Genomic DNA, 20,677 nt, shown 5'->3' on the forward strand with positions numbered 1-20,677 from the left:
CATCTCGCTTTATTGGCCAATGGAGCCGGCATACAGCTTCCAGGTCATGTGGCCAGCATGACTAAGCCACTTCTGACGAACCAGAGCAGCGCACGGAAACGCCATTTACCTTCCCGACAGAGCTGTACCTATTTATCTACTTGCACTTTGACGTGCTTTCAAACTGCTAGGTTGGCAGAAGCAGGGACCGAGCAACGGGAGCTCACCCTGTCACGGGGATTCGAACCGCCGACTTTCTGATCGACAAATTCTAGGCTCTGTGGTTTAACCCACAGCGCCACCCGCGTCCCTTCAATCTCTGCTTAAAAACTGCCAATGAAGGACGGTACACCACCTTCCAAGGCAGTCCATTCCACTGTGAAACAGCTCTTACTAGTAGAAGATTCTCTCTAACGTTTATCTGTCCTTATTTTGTAATTTGAATCCATGATGCATGATGGCATCATGTCAGACACACAGTGGAAATAGAACTTGGCCCAGGGCTGCCATTTTCACCATCAGCTCCACATCCAACATCACACTTGTTATGCCCCAGTTTTGAAAGAGCCTGGCTTTCACAGCAACCTAAAACACTGCACATTGCTAGCCTTTAGAAATTTATTTTTATGTGCCTATCCCCATGGTTGTTGGGTACATGCTGACCATAAGAAGAACACTTGGAAACATCTCTTGAAAGGTGCCCCACTTCCTACAATGAATTTGTCATGTGCAAGAAATTTGACTTGGGGGGGTGTAGCATTCTTATACCCACCTACCCCAAAAAACCCATGTGCCAAAAGTCAAACCTTTCACACAGCTCCACATACAGGGTTTCCCAGCAGGCAACATGCATGCAGATGGCCATGAGAATGGATCCATCAGCAATTTTCCCCCCTGTTTTTGCCTTCGCATTTCAAGCTTCCTTCTAAACTCATGAGGACTAGAACTTTTTTATCAATCTCAAAGAAATGACAACACAGGACCTGATTATCAAGAATATTTAAATTGTTGCCGGACCACACAGGGGTATGGATGTTGTTAATACAGGAAATAAAGAAGAAGCGCTCCAGTTTTAAAAATGAATGTGCATTCTAGCCAACAGAGATTTATTTATGATTTGTTTGATTCATCATTATCCCAGTCTTCAGCCAAAAGGAGCACACACAAAAATGTCAGCAATGGACCCTCCCTAGGTGAGGGAAATGCTGAAAGCATTTTAGCGTCATAAAGCAAAACACCTATAAAAAATTAGTCAGATGTTTGCTCCATAATCTGATGACCCATCATACTGTGAATCTGCTTGCCTTAATTTCACATAGAACGCAAACATGAAGTATCTTTGATGTGGCCAGATAATCCTGGTTTTACCCACTCGTTTCTCAAGGCTTTAGGGTGGAGAACTGCAGATAAACAAACAGACACCGGCAGTGATGGAAATGTGTTTATCTGAAGGTGTGCATCTCATAAACTCAAGCAGCAGCTGGATATCTCTAAGAGGCATCAGCCGCTTTCCTTCAAACCCAAATCGCTTTGGTTACTGGGCTCAGAGTGACTGGAAACAATCATATGCACCAACTCTCATGGCCTGGCTGAGTCAATGTATTTTGTTTGTTTGTTTGTTTGTTTATTGCATTGATATCCCTTCTTATCCAAGGAGCTCAAGGTGGTGTTCATAACTCTTCTCCTCCTCATTTAATCCCCACTTACCCCTGTGAGGTAAGTTAAGCAAAGAGGCAGAGAGTAGCCCCCAAGATTACCCATTGAGCTTCATGGCAAGTGGGTATTCGAACCCCAGTCTCCCAGGTCATAGTCTGGGCACACAGGTTCTGTGACGATGGAGAAGGGTGGTTTGTCAAGGATCTTGGGGAAGGTTCTCCAAGTGGGGGAATCCCCTCAACCTGTTGTTCTGCCCCACCTGTCACAGTGGGAAGGCCTGCTCACCCTGCCTCCCTCTCCACAGGGAGCCTATCTCCAGTGTTAAAAAAAACCTCAGATATATAAGCTAGGCTCCAAATGGCTCCTTCAACCAAGGTTACAATCACCAAAATGGAATGTCCAGGTGCCAGATGGCTCTAAAGCATTCTTTTTCAAATGGCAGACTGGCTGAGATTGATTCTCAGTTAAACATCTGGCTAGTTCAGATGACGACCCTAAGCTAGGTTAAGAACTCTGAGAACTTAAAGAAGACAAGTTGCTTGATCTAGGGACAGTCCACCTATGTCCATCAGATGTCAAAGAGATAAACAACTACCTGACATTTATAAGACATCTGAAGACATCAGGGAAGTTTTTAATGTATGTCATTTTAATGTATTTTTAATCTTTGTTGGAAGCCGCCCAGAGTGGCTGGGGAAACCAAGTCAGATGGGCGGGGTACAAATAAATAATAATAATAATAATAATTATTATTTATTATTATTATTATTATTATTATTACAGTGGTACCTCGGATTAAGTACTTAAGTTCCCGAGGTCCGTTCTTAACCTGAGGCAGACTTTAGCTAATGGGGCCTCCCGCTGCCACTGCACCGCCGCTGCACGATTTCTGTTCTCATCCTGAAGCAAAGTTCTTAACCCAAGGTACTATTTCTGGGTTAGTGGAGTCTGTAACCTGAAGCATATGTAACCCAAGGTACCACTGTAGTAGTTGTAGTAGTAGTAGTAGTATTTATTGGCCTATTCCTACCTATTTTTCTCAACACAGACCATTCCTAACAAAAGAATATTCTTCACAATGGTGAGCAGAGCAGAGCAGAGCAGTGGGGGGTGGGGGTAAGCAAAGACAAGCTACAACAATTATCTGCTAACCTTCACTGCTCCTGCTCAAGCTGCACAGGAAAAGCATTTCGGTTCCTGAAATTCATTCGGATTGTGCAGATAAAATATAATGAATAGAATTGTACAGGATGTAGTATTAAGTGTGTGAAAACAGTCAAGATCCAATGACACACACACACTCAGGTATGCAACTCCAGAGGTGCAGATGTCAGGCACCATCCTAGCACCCAGGCATCTTCAGCTGGTTGCAAGTGGCCGATAGCCAGGTTCAAAATGCGTCTGGCTCCTGGCTAATTTCTAACACAGCCTTCCCCTGACACTACCATGCACCTGTCGCTCAACCCACCCCAGAGTCATCAGACACTGGGTCTAGCCCCACCTCTCCAGAGAGGAATGCTCCACTCAGTCCGCCTCCCAAGAGACAGACCCGCCTCCTCCATCACCTAGGTCCTGTAGATGCCAACAGGTGGAGCAGGTTCCGCCTTCTAGGCAGGAGTGCTAGACCGCTTGGTAAGGAACAGAACCACCTGCCATGCCAACCTGAACCCAGCCGACTTATAACGGGGTTGCAAGTTGTGCATCATCGTCAGATCAACCAGAATAACCTGGCTCAACTGCCTTCCACCTTTGTGTATCTGTGCCTTGGATTAACCGCCTGTGCTTCGCAATGCTAAACATTAAAGCTTGGGGGGGGGGGAATCAACAACATCTGAGTTCAAATTCTCCAGCAACTTTGAGCCAGACACCAAAAAACACATATCCGGGGGTAGGGGCCATATCCCATATAGGCAACTCCCAATTTATGTGGTGGTTATGTTCCAAGGCACTGTGCATTTAAGAGAAATCATGTATATTTGAAACACCGCTGGAAAAAGCTTGATCGGCTTGAAGCTGAGTGGGATTGTGGCAAGAACCATTTACAGTCTCATTCTCATGGGAAAACTCAAGTTGCATTAGTAAATGGGGGGTGGGGGAGATCTCGTACATAAATGCTTATTGAAAAATTGTGTCAAGTGTTTCCTGCTGAGGCACTCCTGGGAGGAAAGTCTAGGAGTTTATCTTGATATTGTATACACACGCCAACCATTTCCTCCAAGAAAGTCTCTGATGGGGGTGGGGAGGGGGGAAGCAGAAAACCCATTCTCTCTGTCTGTCTGTCTGTCTGTCTGTTTCTCTTACGCCTAAAGCAATACTGTGATTTTCTCTCTTCTGCAGAATACGGGGAGAGCAGGAAAGTAATGCACACACACAACTTCAGATTCATGCTACCAAAAGCTGCACTGGTGCACATGTGATCGAGGGATTAAAGAGATTGTCTAGTTCTGTTGGCAGCATATTAAAGTATTACAGGCTTACTATGATGTGTTTCTATTATCAAGCTGACCACGGCATTAAAACAATTCATCAGAGGTAGCAACTGCTGCTCCAACAACCAAAGGACGGCACCAGTTTTCTACTGAATGTGCCTTGCAGATTTGATCCTGCCAACTCTGATTTTCAATGGCACGTAATGCCCCTGTCCTGAGAGGCACCCTGCGCTCATCTTTTCATCCCTAGCTCAATGTCAGGCTTGCTGCGAAATGCATCCCTTATTATTTATCCATTGACATGTTGTAGGTTGAAAGATGCGGGAAAACATATTGAGTCCCCTGCCCCAAGGAGCTTACAATCCAAATTTCAGCAGTTAGGGAAATTAACTAAAGGGCTGACGAGGATGGAGGGATGGGAAGGTAACAGGGGATTGGTGTGTACAAGTGCAATTGCACATGCTTTGGTTTTCTTCTGGGGTGGGAGGGAAGAGCTAGGTTTTCGTGGAAACAATCGGGTCGAGAGTGGGAATAGAAGAGATCTTGTCTGTCGGATGCTCTCACCAGGGAGACACACCTGGCGCCAAAGGTGTGAGTTTTTAGTTGCCTTTTAATTCACACCTTTGGTAGTCAAGTTGCCTCCTACAGCCCTGCTCATCTTTTAGTGTGGTGGGTAGGACTTTTTAATGAGCATTTTATGAAATTTGCGTTTTTCATTGTTTCCAAATTTTTGGTTTTCAATTGCTTTTAGTCATTGTATTTCATTCTCTTGAGCTGCTCTGAGACCTTTTCTAACGTATAAAGCAAAGGACAGATGCAATAATTAAAAATGAACAATTACAGTGGTACCTCGGGTTACATGCGCTTCAGGTTACAGACTCCACTAACCCAGAAATAGTACCTTGGGTTAAGAACTTTGCTTCAGGATGAGAACAGAAATCGCGCAGCAGTGTCGCGGCAGTGGCGGGAGGCCCCATTAGCTAAAGTGGTGCTTCAGGTTAGGAACAGTTTCAGGTTAAGAACGGACCTCCGGAACGAATTAAGTACTTAACGCGAGGTACCACTGTATTGGTTGTTGCTTATGTTTTGTATTTTGTTGCTGCATTTCATGTTATTTTTATTGTTGTATTGTGACCCTAAGCTCTTGTGAGCCACACTGAGCGGCAAAGAGGCACTGGAAAGGTGGGACACCATCTTTTGTATATTATATAAATAATATACTGCATATGAAATAAAAGAAAGGGACAGGTGGAATTACGCAGGTCAACCTGGGATGGGAATTCTGGGCATAGGAACCATAAGCAAAAGGGGAGAAAAAAGGTCTAGCCCTGGAGAGCAGAAGAATTTGGGGCAGATGAAACACATCAGAGTTGAAGACATGCAAGTCACCGACAAGGACTATATATTGGCATTTCGAAGGTGGTATTAACATTTTGAAATTCAGGAAGGGTGTAAAATTTGGACCAGGCTTTGCCAGATGGCTTTGGTTGATGGGAGCTGTAGTCCCAAACATTCAGTGGGCACGAGGTCAGGATGATTTAGAGCGAAGCACTTGAGCTGAGTATCTGAAGATCCACGACTGGCAGGTGGCTTCCCCAAAAGCTGAGACAGAGAGAAGAGTTGGCTGTGAGGCATGGGAATTAGGTTATGCCAGCCACAAACTGCAGCCAAAAAAACAAAAGCAAAACCTGACAAACTGTGAGAAGTTGCCAAGGTGGGGCCAGAGAGCCCTCTAGCTAAAAAGCTGGAGAGAGAGAGAAAGCAGCTGGAGAGGAACTGAGAATTCTGTAATCAGCAGCCAGAGCAAACTAATTTTCAATTTCTCTTTTCCGTGCTGGAGGCATCAGGTAAATTCACTGTTTTGGATGTATTCAGGCCTCGGGCCTGGTTTTGAGACCTTCATCACCCTAGTACAGACATGTTCAACTCGGTCGACAGGTAGATCCCCTGGTGATCCCCATCGATCGCTGGCTCCTTATCGATCGCAGGTGTAGAAAAACTTTTGAATGATTGTTTCCAGACTCCACCCCCCTCGCTCTGTACCTCCGCCACGTAAAATGGGCACTTTTTTGTGTTTTCTTACTGTGCTGTTGAATACATTTTGAGTGTTTGTTATTGGCAGAGTTTGAGATGAACAAAGTATTTGATTCTCCTGCAAAAAATCTCAACAGCTGTGGTATTCCCAAAAGAAGCGCAACAACTTTTGTTTGCCCCCCAAAAGCTGAACAATTGTAAAGGTAAAGATAAAGGGACCCCTGACCATTAGGTCCAGTCATGACCGACTCTGGGGTTACGCACTCATCTTGCTCTATAGGCCAAGGGAGCCAGCGTTTGTCCGCAGACAGCTTCCGGGACATGTGGCCAGCATGACTAAGTCACTTCTGGCGAACCAGAGCAGCACACGGAAACGTCGTTTACCTTCCTGCCGGAGAGGTACCTATTTATCTACTTGCACTTTGACATGCTTTCAAACTGCTAGGTTGGCAGGAGCAGGGACCGAGCAACGAGAGCTCACCCTGTCACAGGGATTCGAACTGCCGACCTTCTGATCGGCAAGTCCTAGGCTCTGTGGTTTAACCCACAGCGCCACCCGCGTCCCTGAACAATTGTAGTCTCCCCCCCAAAAAAAAGCTGAGCAACTCTGTTGTCCCCAAAAGAAGCTCAACAACTCTTTCTTTGTCTCCCCCAAAAAAGCTCAACAATTCTGGTCAATCCTCAGTGACAATGGGCAGATCACTTCCAGTTTTTTTTTACACTGGGAGTAGATTGCAGTTTCTTGAGAGTTGGATGGGCTTGCCCTAGTAGATTGCGTCTGGGAGGGGCCATATAGGGGGAGTGTCTCTGTTGGTCCTGTTGGATCCCTTAGAACAGCCTTTCTCCACCTGTGGGTCCCCAGATGTTGTTGAACTACAACTCCCATTACCCCTAGCTAGCAAGGCCAGAACTCAGGGGTGATGGGAGTTGTAGTCCAACAACATCTGGGGACCCACAGGTTGAGAACCACTGCCTTAGAAGCTTTCGATCCTTCCAGGTCACCTTGTGAGGATGGAGATTGGATGGTTGGGACTGTTGTGCATTGGCTCAAGCCCACCCTTGAAAGGTAGTCTCATGAGGTTGTGCTAGGAAGGGGACTCATGTTTGGTCTCCTTGGTCTACATGATCCCACATGGTTCGTTCTTCTCCCCAGTGACCGTCTAGAGGACAGGGAACCTTTGGCCTTCTAGATGTTGGTACTCCAACTCCCACCTGCCCCAGCCAACATGGCTGTCAGGGACTGGCTGGACAAAGAGGAGTGGTGGAAGGCACCAGCCGGGGAACCCCCAAGGGAAACTCCAGAGGAGGAAGGCCCAGAGTCAGGGGATTGGTGGTGGGGCACAGAGGAGAGGTCAGAGGGAGAAGATTGGGAGGAAGGGCCAGATGCTGAAAGGGCAACAGGGTTTAGTGAGTAGAAAGAGCCTGTGGTAGGGAAGCAGTTCAAACTCCGAGGCTGAAGCAGTGGAGGGGGCACAAAAGGCTGATGAATAATCAAGGGAGTCCATCCCACCACCCCGGGTTATATAAAACATATCAGAACCACCAGCTTCCACTAACCCTTATTTCACAAGTTCTCTAGCTTATCGAGACTGGGAAATCTAAGTGGGGATTCAGCACTTATCTCAAAGTTATAATTAAACCTTTTATGGACGATGAAAGGGATAAGAAGGGGGGGCCACGTCTTATCAAGTATGCGACAGCAGAATAGCCTGATCATTTCTAATCAGGTCTTTGAAACGCAAGTGTCTTCCAAAGGCCAGTGTAATCTTTTATATAAATGACCTCTGAAGACTTTCGTGACATGCAAGAACATGCCAGAAGACTTTGGCTTGCAAGACGGTCTGATACTAAAGGGAGGAGGGGAAGAGAGGGGAAGGTCGGGGGACAGCTTTTCTGACCCACACGACCAGTTTAAACCCTGTGCTCCAAAACAAAATGCACACCTCTCTCACCCCATTTCTTACAAAGACACATAACTACTTCCCATGTTACACCCATTTAGCACCAAACTGTGGCTTGCACATTCATGTAATACATTCATGCTTGTTCTATCCACAGAGGTTCCCAGGTTCAATTCCTGGAATCTCCAGAAAGGAAAAGACTCTGTCGTCTTGAAACCCTGGAGAGCCACTGCCAGCCAGTGTAGACAATACTGAACTAGATGGACCAATATCTGGAAGACCACCCCCATCCCTACAGACCCTCTCGTGTGATGAGATTAGCAGAGGGGGCTCTCCAGGTAGTTCCTTCACTGTTAGAGGCTCAGGGAGGGGAGGCCTGGGAGAGGGCCTTCTCTGTGGCAGCCCCTAACCTGCAGAACTCCCTTCCCACAGAGGTGTGCCTGATGCCTTTGTTGTGCAGCTACCAGATAATACTAAACATATGCCGCTTTTCCCTGATATTTGCCACTTGAGGTTTAGATTTTCAGATTCTCAAACTTTTAAAAAGGTAAAGGTACCCCTGACAGTTAAGTCCAGTTGTGGACGACTCTGGGGTTGCAGCGCTCATCTCGCTCTATAGGCTGAGGGAGTTGGCGTTTATCTGCAGACAGCTTCCAGGTAATGTGGCCAGCGTGACTAAGCCACTTCTGGCAAACCAGAGCAGTGCACGGAAACACAGTTTACCTTCCCGCCGGAGTGGTACCTATTTATCTACTTGCACTTGACGTGCTTTCGAACTGCTAGGTGGGCAGGAGCAGGGACTGAACAACAGGCGCTCACCCCGTCACAGGGATTCAAACCGCCGACCTTCCGATCAGCAAGCCCTAGGCTCAGTGGTTTAGACCACAGCGCCACCCGCATCCCTTCTCAAACTTTTGTTGGCATATATACAAGATTCGAGCAGGGTTCAATACCAAAAAAAACCCCACTCATCAAAAAAAAACACCACCCACCCCTAAACCCCTATATCTAAAACTTAAGTTAGTGTTGTCACTAACTCATTACACACCTCCATCCTATCCCCAGCCTGAGTAAATGTAAGGAAGGCTACCTTACATAAGTTGAGGTGAATATTTTTAGCACCCACCTTATTTTGTGATTGCAAGTTGTTTAAAACTGCTTCTTAATATTGTGTAGTATTATTATTAATAATAATAATAATACTGAGCTAGTTGGGACTGTGCATAAGGCAGCTTCCTACACTGAGGGAGATACATGTCAGAGTTGGCCCCTTAAACTGGAAGCTGAGGAGCAACCATTGCGATGTAGTCAAGGCAGAGATAGAAATCACTTCTGAGGGGATTGGGGCAGTCCTTTCATTCATCGCTTGTAAACCTGTTGCTAGAGTCGCACTCCCAGGCATCTAATCTGCTTTTCTTCCTTTGCGAGTGTGAGAGGTTAGAGAAGCCATCAGGCTTGCGTTGCCATGATCCCTGCTCTGATCAAGCAAGTGCGACTTGGATCCTACTTTAAAAGGCAAGGTTTTAAAGGTAGGGCTGAAATTTGAAATTGGACCACACTGAATTTTTCTGAGCTTCTATTTAACGCCCCCCCCCCAAAAAAAATATATATATATAAAGGTTTCCATTACAGGGGGACCACAATAGCGTATAGGGAGGGAGATGCAGAAGCCTATCTTCCAACTCTGGGTGCATTTTCATGGCTTTTGACAGCACCATTTTCTTTTTGCTTTTTTTGTTTATTTTTTGTTAAATTTCTATACCACCCTTCATCTAAGGATCACAGGGCGGTTTGCAACACAACACCACGAAAATACATAACATATTAACAAACAATAACAACAACACACATACAGAGCCTTTTCTGCAGTGGCTCTTTCCCCTGGGGGGCTTACATATCTTTAAGCGCCAAGCAAAGCATTCCTCTTCTCCCAGGCCTTTGACTATGGGTAGGCAACCTAAGGCCCGGGGGCCAGATCCGGCCCAATCGCCTTCTAAATCCGGCCCATGGACGGTCCGGGAATCAGCGTGTTTTTACATGAGTAGAATGTGTCCTTTTATTTAAAATGCATCTCTGGGTTATTTCTGGGGAATAGGAATTTGTTCTTCTTTTTTCCCCAAAATACAGTCCAGCCCCCCACAAGGTCTGAGGGACAGTGGACCGGCCCCCTGCTGAAAAAGTTTGCTGACCCCTGCCTTTGACCAATTAAACAATCTATAGCTTGTTAAACTGTGGGGGGTATTGTTTCTGTCTGAAACAATGGTGCGTATTGTCTAATGTTGGACTTATCATTTTTTGTTCCTTACATGTCATGATTATTGCCTGTACCTAAATGTTTTGCAACAGCAGTCTTACTTAACCTGTGATACTGGAACTCTAGAATCCCTAAATGTTTAAAAATAAAAACAGGAAATGTAGACAGTAGGACAGGAGTTTGGATTTTTAAAAGGAAAGTCATTTCCATGAAGAAAAGCTTGCTACCGGCTTTCTAAATGCAACGTTTCAGGTCCAGACAGCATGTTCCTGGTCAGCAACTATGATGGCTATTTTGTGAATGAAAATAAGAGGTGGAGGTCAAGTGGTCCTTTCTCCCATTCCACCCCAGGCTTGCCTGTTGTCACTTAGTTTCACACAGTTCTCTTGTCCTCCAGAGACAGGATTTGGCCTAGAATCCAGCCCCTAATTACAACACCAGAAAAAGATGGAGGCAGCCCCAACTCCAATATTGCATTCAACATCGTAAATTGGAGCCACAGAGAAACAATAATCCCCTGCAGTTGCTGAGAAGGCAAGTAAGATAAACTTATCTCTAAAGCACTCAGTCTGATGAATGCACTATACACACAAAAATTGCTCATAATTTGTGGCTAACTTCCATCTGCGTTAATGGGAGTCGTGTTAATCCATTTTCCATCCTGCAGAGTGTTCTAATTAACCCTCCAGAAAGAAAATTGGAGCAACTGCTGAACATCTGTCTATTACAGGTACAAAAAAAAATATGAATGGACAAGCCCTCCGGGACCCCCTTCCTGCTTCCTTTAAAATTCCAGTAATTGAGCTGTCAGATGAGAAATCTCAATTTCTCCACTCCCCTATGAAGTCATAGAGGCTGCCACAACTTTCACAGGAATTCACGTTTGCTGGGCCAAAGGGCTTATCTTGAAAGGATAAAGGTGGAGCTCTGAAATGCTTTCCATTTCTTAGGGCAAAAATGTTTTATCTTGTAAAACACATCTGAAGCTCCACCAAGTTCAGGATTTAAGACTTTTTGGCCTCTCAAGGAAGGAATGTACCAAGAAGCCAAGGAGGGGGTAAACTTGCTCCTGCCATGACACCCTCTGTTAAGAACCAGGCCAGGAACCTCTCTGAACACTTTTACTCTAATTCAGTAGGGACCATGTGTGAGGACTAGGACTAAAACCCCTTCGGAAGGCAGGAGCCAACAGTGGGGCATTCAAGTTCAGAAAGGAACAAGCTATCAACAAGGTGGGCTCCAGAGGAAAGTGTTTCTAAGGAAGGATATTTCCAAGCACATTTCAAAGTGTTGTTGCTGACCTTTAAAGCCCTAGACAGCCTCCGCCCTGTAAACCCGAAGGAGTGTCTCCATCACCATCATTCAACGTGGAGTACAGGGTCAGGTTTAAGGTGCTGGTTTTGACCTTTAAAGCCCTTTGCGGCCTAGGACCCTCTCCTGGTATGCCCCGTGGAGGACCTTAAGGTCCATAAATAGCAACACTCTAGAGGTCCCGGGCCCTAAGGAAGTCAGGTTAGCCTCAACCAGGGCCAGGGCCTGATGGAACGCTCTGTCTCATGAGACCAGGGCCCTGCGGGACCTGATTTCTTTCCGCAGGGCCTGTAAGAGTTGTTCCGCCTGGCCTTTGGCTTGGAACCAGCCTGATCCCCTCCCCCTCTTTCCTATTCCTTCTGTGATGGAACCCCTATTTGGGGACTTCCCTGGCTTTTTTTCTGGCCCACATACGACCAGTCTGGATAGTTGGCCTTGGTGAAGATTTGATGTTTTCTCCCCCCAAACAGTTTTTGATCTGGGTTTCCACTGAAATGAGGCTGCATTTTAATCTTGTTTTTAAGTTGTATTTTAATCAATTGTTTTAATATCTGATGATAGCCACCCTGAGCCCAGTCTTGGCAGGGGAGGACGGGGTATAAATTAAAAAAAATAAAATAAACCCTGACACTGAGGTCCTCCTCCATGGGTCTTCTGCTGGTTCCATCACTGCAAGAAGTAAAGCTACAGGGAACCAGGCAGAGGGCCTCCTCGGTAGTGGCACCCTCCTTATGGAACACCCTCCCATCAGATGACAAGGAGATAACCAATTACATGACTTTCTGAAGACATCTGATATAGGGAAGTCTTTTAACATGTCATGTTTTATTATATTTTTATACACGTTGGAAGCTGCCCAGAGTGGATGGGGCAACCCAGTCAGATCGGGGGGGGGACACATAAATAGGCGAAAGGACCAGAGAAACAGCATCTTCCGGGCAACCAAGAAGGTACATTTCCTCAAGGAGTAGCAGCCCCTGTGAGGAAAAGCAGTGCGCAGGTGTTCACTTTGGTAGGAACTTCTTACTACCATAAGTTTCGTAGGTGAACAGCAACAATCAGCTGACAGTCAGTGCCCTTGAAGCCCACATAGGACTTCCCCAAGCATCAGCAACACTTTGTAGATGTGGCACATAAGGTTTCCCAACCACCAACGATCAGCTGATTGTCAGCATTTGGGTGAGTCCGCCCACCTGTCAAATTTGGCCAAAAGGTGTGTGTGGAAATAAGGATACAGTAGGGTACACTTCCCCACACCTGAATTAAAAGACTGAAGAGGAGCCCCAAAACTGAGGTTTGCCTTCCAGTGGGTTTTATAAACGCTGCTTTGGTGGCACTTAAGGAAAACCAGCCTGTGGTTTATTTGATTGACATCCTATGCCCTTTTAACAGGGTTGTGGGGAAACTGTGACTTCCCAGATGTTCTGGACTCATTTGGTGATTAGTTAGGGATGATGGAGTCTGTTTAGCCTGGAAAAGAGGAGGTTCAGAGGAGATACAATAACATCTTCAAATATCGCAAGGGCTGTCACATGGAGGGTGGAGCAAGCTTGTTTTCTCCTGCTCTGGAGGGTAAGACCCAAACCAATTGATTCAAGTTACACAAAAAAAGGAGATTTCAACTAAACTTTCTGACAGAAATAGCTGTTTGATGGTGGACTCTCCTTCCTTGGAGGTTTTTAAGCAGAGGTTAGGTGGCCATCTGGCATGGATGCTTTAGCTGAGATTCCTGCATTACAAAGGGTTGCAGTAGATGGCCCTCAGGGCCCCTTCCAGCTCTGTGATTCAGTGACACATAAAGGAAAGTCCTACTGCTCTCTGCCAAGTGAGTACCATATTTTTTGCTCTATTAGACTCACTTTTTCCCTTCTAAAAAGTAAGGGGAAATGTGTGTGCGTCTTATGGAGCAAATGCAGGCTGCACAGCTATTCCAGAAGCCAGAACAGCAAGAGGGATTGCTGCTTTCACTATGCAGCGATCCCTCTTGCTGTTCTGGCTTCTGAGATTCAGAATATTTTCCCCCCTTGTTTTCCTCCTCCAAAAACTAGGTGCGTCTTGTGGATCTTATAGAGCGAAAAATACGGTATGTTGCAGGAGGCAGCATCTATGAAAAGTCTGGGCCCAGTGGAGTTGCTGGAGGGGACTCACCTTGGGGTCAACCTAAGGACAGGGTCTTGCAAGGGACCCCACCCACTTTGTCTGTAATTACAAGGCCTCACTCTTCTGGTGCCTTCAGGAAGGCTTTCCCAATCTAGCCTTAAGCTGTCTCTCAAAGTTGCTATCATAATAAAAATGAGGCAATCCCAGGAACAGCAGCCTGCAGTCCTTAGAGGAAGGACGGGGTGCAAATGTTATCATAATACTGTCAAATCTCATATTTCAGCGTGCATGTTTTGCCAGCGCAGGAAAATGTCGCTCGCAATATATCCCTCGTTCTATCAACCCATTTGGCAAAACAAGTCATTCTACGCATGAAAGTTTTTTTAAAAAATAAATAATAAATAAATAAAATTGCTGGAGTAAAAGCAGTTGGTATGAGTATCCACGACAGCAAAGATAATAAATAAATAAATGCATTTATCTTCTGAACGGTGTTACTAGAGATGTTCCCCAAACTCTGACTACCCACCAGAGTTAGTTTGGCATTGACTCTGGGCTTTTAAATCCATGAGAAACAGTTAATGAAATCAGTTTTAAGGGGGGGGGTTTGGCTTTTTTGTTTGTTAAAAAGCAAATGAACACACAACAGGAATATTTTCAGCAACGGAGCCTTCCCAGAAGTTTTTTGTTGTTGCTGTTTTTTTTGGGGGGGAGATTACTATTTTTTCCCTGCAGGAACTTCATGTGTCCACAAGCCCTCATTGAGCTCATTGGACTGGCTTCCATGCAAATCCAAAGTTTAAGGCTGGCCCATGGAATCTGAAAACGCTACCCCTCTCTCCAGGAGCTTTCAAGAGTCATGCGAAAAATCTACCAACGCATGGCACTTAAAAACGTTTTGCAGATTGACAGGTATGCTTCCTTTCCGCCTTTGTGGAAAGGCAAAAGGGAAAACCTCTCTGCCGCTCTGCTCTGTGAAGTTTTAAGTGGGAGGGGACCGGAGAGAAAGCCTTCCGTCATGAAAAGTCGTGTCCTGATCTGAAAGAATCCCTCAGGAAAGAAAAGAAGTGATCCTCTTAGAGAGGGCCCCGCCTCTGCCCCTCCAAGGCCTCCCTTTCAGAGCCAGCTCTGCCGGCCTCGTTTAGCATCAGGCTCGCTAAACGCCTTGCCGTCTGCATTATCCTTTATGGAGCAGCGATTCGCTAAGCACTGATAAGTATTCCACACATCAAAAGCCAAAACTGCATGAGAACCAAGTATGCATTAACTCGGAAGCATAGAAAAACTGTGGCACTTAGAAACACCCCATAGACGTTCTCAAAACAAATTATTAATGAACACTCCCCATTCATTCCCAAGTGCAGTTCAGCCGGTAAGGAGACTTCCCCATCCCACAATGCCTCTGGATCATGAAAGGGGCAACCTTTTATCCATTCACGAAACCAAGACACAAAGAAACGAGGGACGGTTCCTTACCTTCCACCTCCTCGTCGTCGCACACATGCTTCAGGAAAGAGGCCCCTCTGTCCAAGACCGCCTCATCCTCCATCCTGTAGTAGTAGAAAAGGAAGAAAGAGTGTTCAGACTTCTCTTGCAGGGAGCCACTCGAACTGGCCCAGCTCCTGGGCAGATTCACTTGCAGGCTATTGTTCATGTTACAAGAGAGCAGGGTCGCTTTTCACTCTGGGCTTGCCACTCTTTCATGCAGCTTCCCCCCCCCACGGCGCTCAGCTCCTAATCTCGACGGGGCATCGCAAGATGGGGCAGGTGGGAGAGGGGAAAGGGTGCTTGCAACTAGAAGGCTTTTGTCTTCTCCTTCCTTTTCTTTTTAATTAAAGAGATGCCGCGAAGAGGAAGAGGGGCTAGAGCCGCTGGCGGAAGCATTCACGTTTTAAAAAAACCCCACGCAAGGTAGCTGTCCACAGAGAGGCGCGCATCGTCTAGCAAAAGGCGGCGGCAGATGCGTGCAAACCCACAGACGGGGCCGATGCTCCCGCCAGCCCCCTTAATACCAGCAAAGCACACTTCTTCACTGCGAGGCAAAGCTGCGTGTCACATGTTAGCCTTACGGAAATCTGACATCTGAGGATTATCCAGGGACCAGCAAGCTCCAGCAAGTCAGAGCACCAGGCTCATTTGCATATCTCGGACGGTCACCCACCTATCGTTCTTCTCCAGTTCCCTCCCTCTCAAGCATGTGTATCTTGTCGATTCCCTCCGTCCCCTTATCACAAATAAAAACCTTAATGAGGCTGCAACGGTTATTCAATTCCATTCATTGATTTATTTTTCCCCCTCCCCCTTTTAAAAACGACAACTGGCTTAAAAGGTTTCCCACAAGAGACACTTCCCGTTCTCTTCCAAGCATGCGTGCATAGAAAGAAAGCATGCTTCATGCGTCGGGCAAAGTGATTTTACTAGGACACCGAGGTCCAGCACCGACGGCCTTCTGGCAGTTCCCACACTGCAAGAAGTGAAGCTACAAGGAACCAGGCAGAGAGCCTTCTCGGTAGTGGTGCCCTCCCTGTGGAAGGATGTCAAGGAGATGAGCAATTATATATTAGGAGACATCTGAAGGCAGTCCTGTATAGCAGTGTTTCCCAACCTTGGGCCTCCAGCAGTTTTTGGACTACAACTCCCATCATCCCTAGCTAGCAAGACCAGTGGTCAGGGATGATGGGAATTGTAGTTCAAAAACAGCTGGAGGCCCAAGGTTGGGAAACACTACTGTATAGGGAAGCTTTTTAGGGTTTAAGGTTTTACAGTGGTACCTCGGGTTACATACGCTTCAGGTTACAGACTCCACTAACCCAGAAATAGTAACTCGGGTTAAGAACTTTGCTTCAGGATGAGAACAGAAATTGTGCAGCAGCGGCGCAGCGGCAGCAGGAGGCCCCAATAGCTAAAGTGGTGCTTCAGGTTAAGAACAGTTTCAGGTTAAGAACGGACCTCCAGAACGAATTAAGTACTTAACCCGAGGTACCACTGTACTATGTTTGGAAGCAGCCCAGAGTGGCTGGGGCAACCCATTCAGATGTGTGGGATACAAATAAATAAATAAATAAATTGTTGGTGGTGGTGAATTTAATTGATGTTAGGCTAGCAGTTGGGCAGAGCAACCCAGAGATGGCCAGTGTGGGGTGATGGTTAAAGTGTCAGACTAGGACTTGAGTTCAAATCCCCCACTCGGCCGCCAGGTGACCTTTGGGCAGGTCATTGCCTCTCAGCCCAGCCTACCTCACAAGGTTGTTGAGGGATTAAATGGATAGGGGGACACCACCTGTTGAGCTGCTTGGATGGGTAAAGGGTGGGATACAATACAATACAATACAATACATAATAATAAATGAACCGTCGTTGAGCTGGGTGGGAGTTGATGATCGACTGGATGGGAGTGTCTCCCTCCACACACTGAATCTGTGGACAAGTGGCAGTGCCACTGGTGAGGAGCAAACACACACACACCCCCCAAAAATGGAGCTTCCCCAGAACAGGGATGAGGCAGCTCAGAATCCATTGGATTGAAAGCTGGCCCCATTGCCATGACGTGACGGGATCAGACCCAATCTGGGCCTGATTACAATGGCAGCTACAGGATGAAGCAGAGATCTGCCTGCCCCCCCCCATCCCCGGTCATTTTCTGTCCCACCTACCGTATGTGGCAGGGCAGACCGCCACAAAACACTGCCAGGTTTGTGGGGAACATGGTTAAAATTGCTCGCTAATACAATATAATACCAATATATTGGTGTTTGTATAAGCCCTAATAAACATTTTCTAGATTTTGCACCAAGGAAGGGAGGGGGGAGATTTCGGTGTATTGCTTTAAAAAGGTTATTGAAAATTGCACAGAATAAAGCGAAAATGAAAAGTGCACGAAAAGGAAATGAAACGGAAAGTTATAATATATCACTATACAGTGGACACTCGGGTTGCGAACATGATCCATACAGGAGGCAAGTTCGCAACCTGCAGCTTTCGCAACTCGCAGTGCCACGTCTGCACACATGCGGTTTGCAATTTGGCGCTTCTGCACATGTGTGACTGACGAAACCCAGACCCGGGTTTTGGCGGGTCCATTATCCGAAAAAATGCAACCTGAAGCATTTGTAAAGGTATGACTGTAAAGGCAAACAACTACAATTTAATATATGCTTATCTAGTGTATAGGTATATAAGTGTTACTAAAAATATGTGGTTATTTACAATCTACTAAGTTTTGTATAGGGACGCGGGTGGCACTGTGAGTTAAACCACAGAGCCTAGGATCTGCCGATCAGAAGGTTGGCAGTTTGAATCCCCACAACAGGGTGAGCTCCCGTTGCTCGGTCCCAGCTCCTGCCAACCTAGCAGTTCGAAAGCCCGTCAAAGTGCAAGTAGATAAATAGGTACCACTCCATCGGGAAGGTAAACAGCGATTCCGTGCGCTGCTCTGGTTTGCCAGAAATGGCTTAGTCATGCTGGCCACATGACCCGGAAGCTGTACGCCGGCTCCCTCAGCCAGTAAAGCAAGATGAGTGCCGCAACCCCAGAGTCGGCCACGACTGGACCTAATGGTCAAGGGTCCCTTTACCTTTACCTTTATATATACACACCAGCACACTTTAATGCAACAGTCAAATGTGGAGATTAGCCATGTCTGGTAACACTGTTTCCAGTATTGCCTTGTGAGTTAAGTACATCCCCGCATCTTTGCAGAAAAATAGCATCTGCGCACTCAAGTGCACAGTTACATACAGCATGCAAAAACCTGTATTCTTTTGGCGAAACCCTCCAACTTTATCAGCAGGCAGGCAGCAAGCTACTCTGTGAACCAGTGTGATGATAAAAAGATGTTGCATCCTCCACAAGCTAACATTTGCCAGCTGAACACCCAGCACCCATTCCCCATTCAAAGCTATGCACGCACACAAGTTCCCCTAGAGTTCACCATGTTCATGAAATTGTTCCATGTCATGTATGTGTCTCTGGTTGCACACACCAAATGGTTGTTCTGGCCTGTCCACCATCTTTGCATCTGCATCGCATGCAATACTTTTGAAGCAGCAAAGTAGTCGCTTGCTATAAATTCAGCTGAACAACAGCTGGAACAGATGGTGAGGAATTTCTGGTCTGTACAGAAATCTTCAGCACATGTATTGCTCCCTTGATTACTGCACAAAATCTATTTATGTTGTCTGGATAGCAAAAGGTTGCCTGCTTAAAAACCATGAAGGATTTTGAGGCCAAACATTCTGGGGAAGGAGGGAGAGAGCAGTTGCACAGGAGCCCACTATTTTGATCCACTTTCTACTAGTTGTTATGACTTTTTATTATTATTATTTCAATCCGCTTTTTATTCACTGTTGTGCTCGTTTTCAGGGCTGCAGTGTGGATTGATGGGACCTTAATATTGTCCACAATCGCTTATCGTGAAATTTCTTCGTATGCCACCTCGTGAGGGCAACTGCCCTAAAAGGCACTTTAATGCAGTGTTTCCCAACCTTGGGCCTCCAGCTGTTTTTGAACTACAATTCCCATCATCCCTGACCACTGGTCTTGCTAGCTAGGGATGATGGGAGTTGTAGTCCAAAAACAGCTGGAGGCCCAAGGTTGGGAAACACTGCTTTAATGCACTCTTTTAATAAAAGTAACTTTGGAGGTCCTAAAAATACGTGCTTGAAATTTGTGGGTTGACAAACACGCAAACAGGCAATCGTGAATTTCCCCCTCATAGTGTGAAGGATTTGAATTGTTAATCAGTGTGTCCAAGCCAGATGCGAGCAGAAATTAAGCTGCTTCTCTCCAAAGGAGTAAAAGAAGCTAAACAGATGGGGTACTGCCACCTTTCGGCTACAGAGTCTCATCACAGCCTACAGGTTTATATATTTTTAAATGCTTTTTAATGCAAATCAACTGTGCAACAGAGGAAAGGCCTTCTTGTGCTAAGTTTAAATGGACAATTATTCGCTGACAGCCAATGAGAAACACTTTTCTTTTTTCTGCCTGAAGAAGGAACAGGTTCAAAATAAAATAATAAATAATAATAATAATAATGCATCCAGTGAAGCTATACTGGCAGAACTCTTCATATAAGTCTAGAAAGTGATCTGTTGTTAAGGGTCTCCGGACAGCGCTGGCCCCTGGCCTCTTAAGTGAGATGGGCGCACAACCCCAGAGTCTGTCAAGACTGGCCCGTACGGGCAGGGGTACCTTTACCTTTTTATCCTACCAGTGGGTCTTCCATAAGCATCTGGTTGTCCAGGTTGGTGGGTCTTTTGTGTGAACAGAGCTCTTCATAATCTTTTTAAGTCCACATTGAAAATACACATTTCTTACAGCAGGGCCCTTTGACTCCCCAACGGTTTGACTTCACCCCTGAAGGCACAACCCTTCCATTGTCTCCTGAGACAGATGGATGGCAGCCAGGTAAAAAATTACAGCTCTAGTTCAGTCTTGAAGATGTCAAGATGTCAAAGGCTTTCAGAAAAGTGTATTTCATACTTAGTGAGAAATGCACTGCTATTAGTTTTAAATACAGAAAGCGAGTAGTCTGAAAATTTGCTCGCTGGGAATACTTTATATATTTTTATTTAAAACATTCATAACAACTAAAAAAAAAGTGAACATTTAATCTGTTAGATCAACCTGTTCTTGTAACAGTTGATTTTAAAAAAAGGAAGAACCCGAGTGCAATCTTATGTATGTCTACTCAGAAGTAAGTCCAGTTGAGGTCAATGGGACTTACTCCCAGGTAAGCCCACTTAGTGTTGTACCTTGAATAGCAGATATTGACATAACATTGGAGCTATCACAAATGTCAATATATGGCAAATGTATTTCCAATAACAAGAAAATCTAATTCTACTTATGGGCTTTCCTTGGGTCTAAAATCAAGATTTTCTAAAATGACATACAAATTAAAGTGAGGGTTATGGATAATTCAAAACGTTTCTGCTATGTTTTTATTTTTAAAAATCCTCTTCGATATCCTCATTTAGTGTCCTTTTTTATTATGGTTCCACACTCTCAAG

The 20,677-nt window shown here is 45.7% G+C and overlaps 1 protein-coding gene and 1 long non-coding RNA gene across 9 annotated transcripts in view; one reads left to right on the forward strand and one right to left on the reverse strand.

Annotated features, from left to right (window-relative positions):
• LOC307224452 overlaps nt 1–11,785 on the forward strand; it is a 60,173-nt gene extending 48,388 nt beyond the window's left edge. The window contains exon 4 of one of the 2 annotated variants that reach the window (XR_013842536.1): nt 10,651–11,785. This is a non-coding gene — a long non-coding RNA (uncharacterized lncRNA). Of the gene's footprint in view, nt 1–3,972; nt 4,455–10,650 lie in introns of those variants that run through there. The other variant, XR_013842537.1, reaches the window with a different exon arrangement.
• The window catches only part of SLC4A4 (solute carrier family 4 member 4), a 194,443-nt gene that overhangs the window by 134,528 nt on the left and 39,238 nt on the right, over nt 1–20,677 (reverse strand). For 3 of the 7 annotated variants that reach the window (XM_079990732.1, XM_079990729.1, XM_079990730.1), the window contains exon 1: nt 15,141–15,945. In XM_079990732.1, coding sequence (XP_079846858.1) covers nt 15,141–15,318 — 178 coding nt within the window. In that variant the 5' untranslated portion in view covers nt 15,319–15,945. Of the gene's footprint in view, nt 1–15,140; nt 15,949–20,677 lie in introns of those variants that run through there. The other 4 variants (XM_079990733.1, XM_079990731.1, XM_079990728.1 and 1 more) reach the window with 3 other exon arrangements.

This window comes from Podarcis cretensis (genome assembly GCF_951804945.1).
Source record: "Podarcis cretensis genome assembly, chromosome: 9".
In the NCBI taxonomy this organism is placed as follows: Eukaryota; Metazoa; Chordata; class Lepidosauria; order Squamata; family Lacertidae; genus Podarcis; species Podarcis cretensis.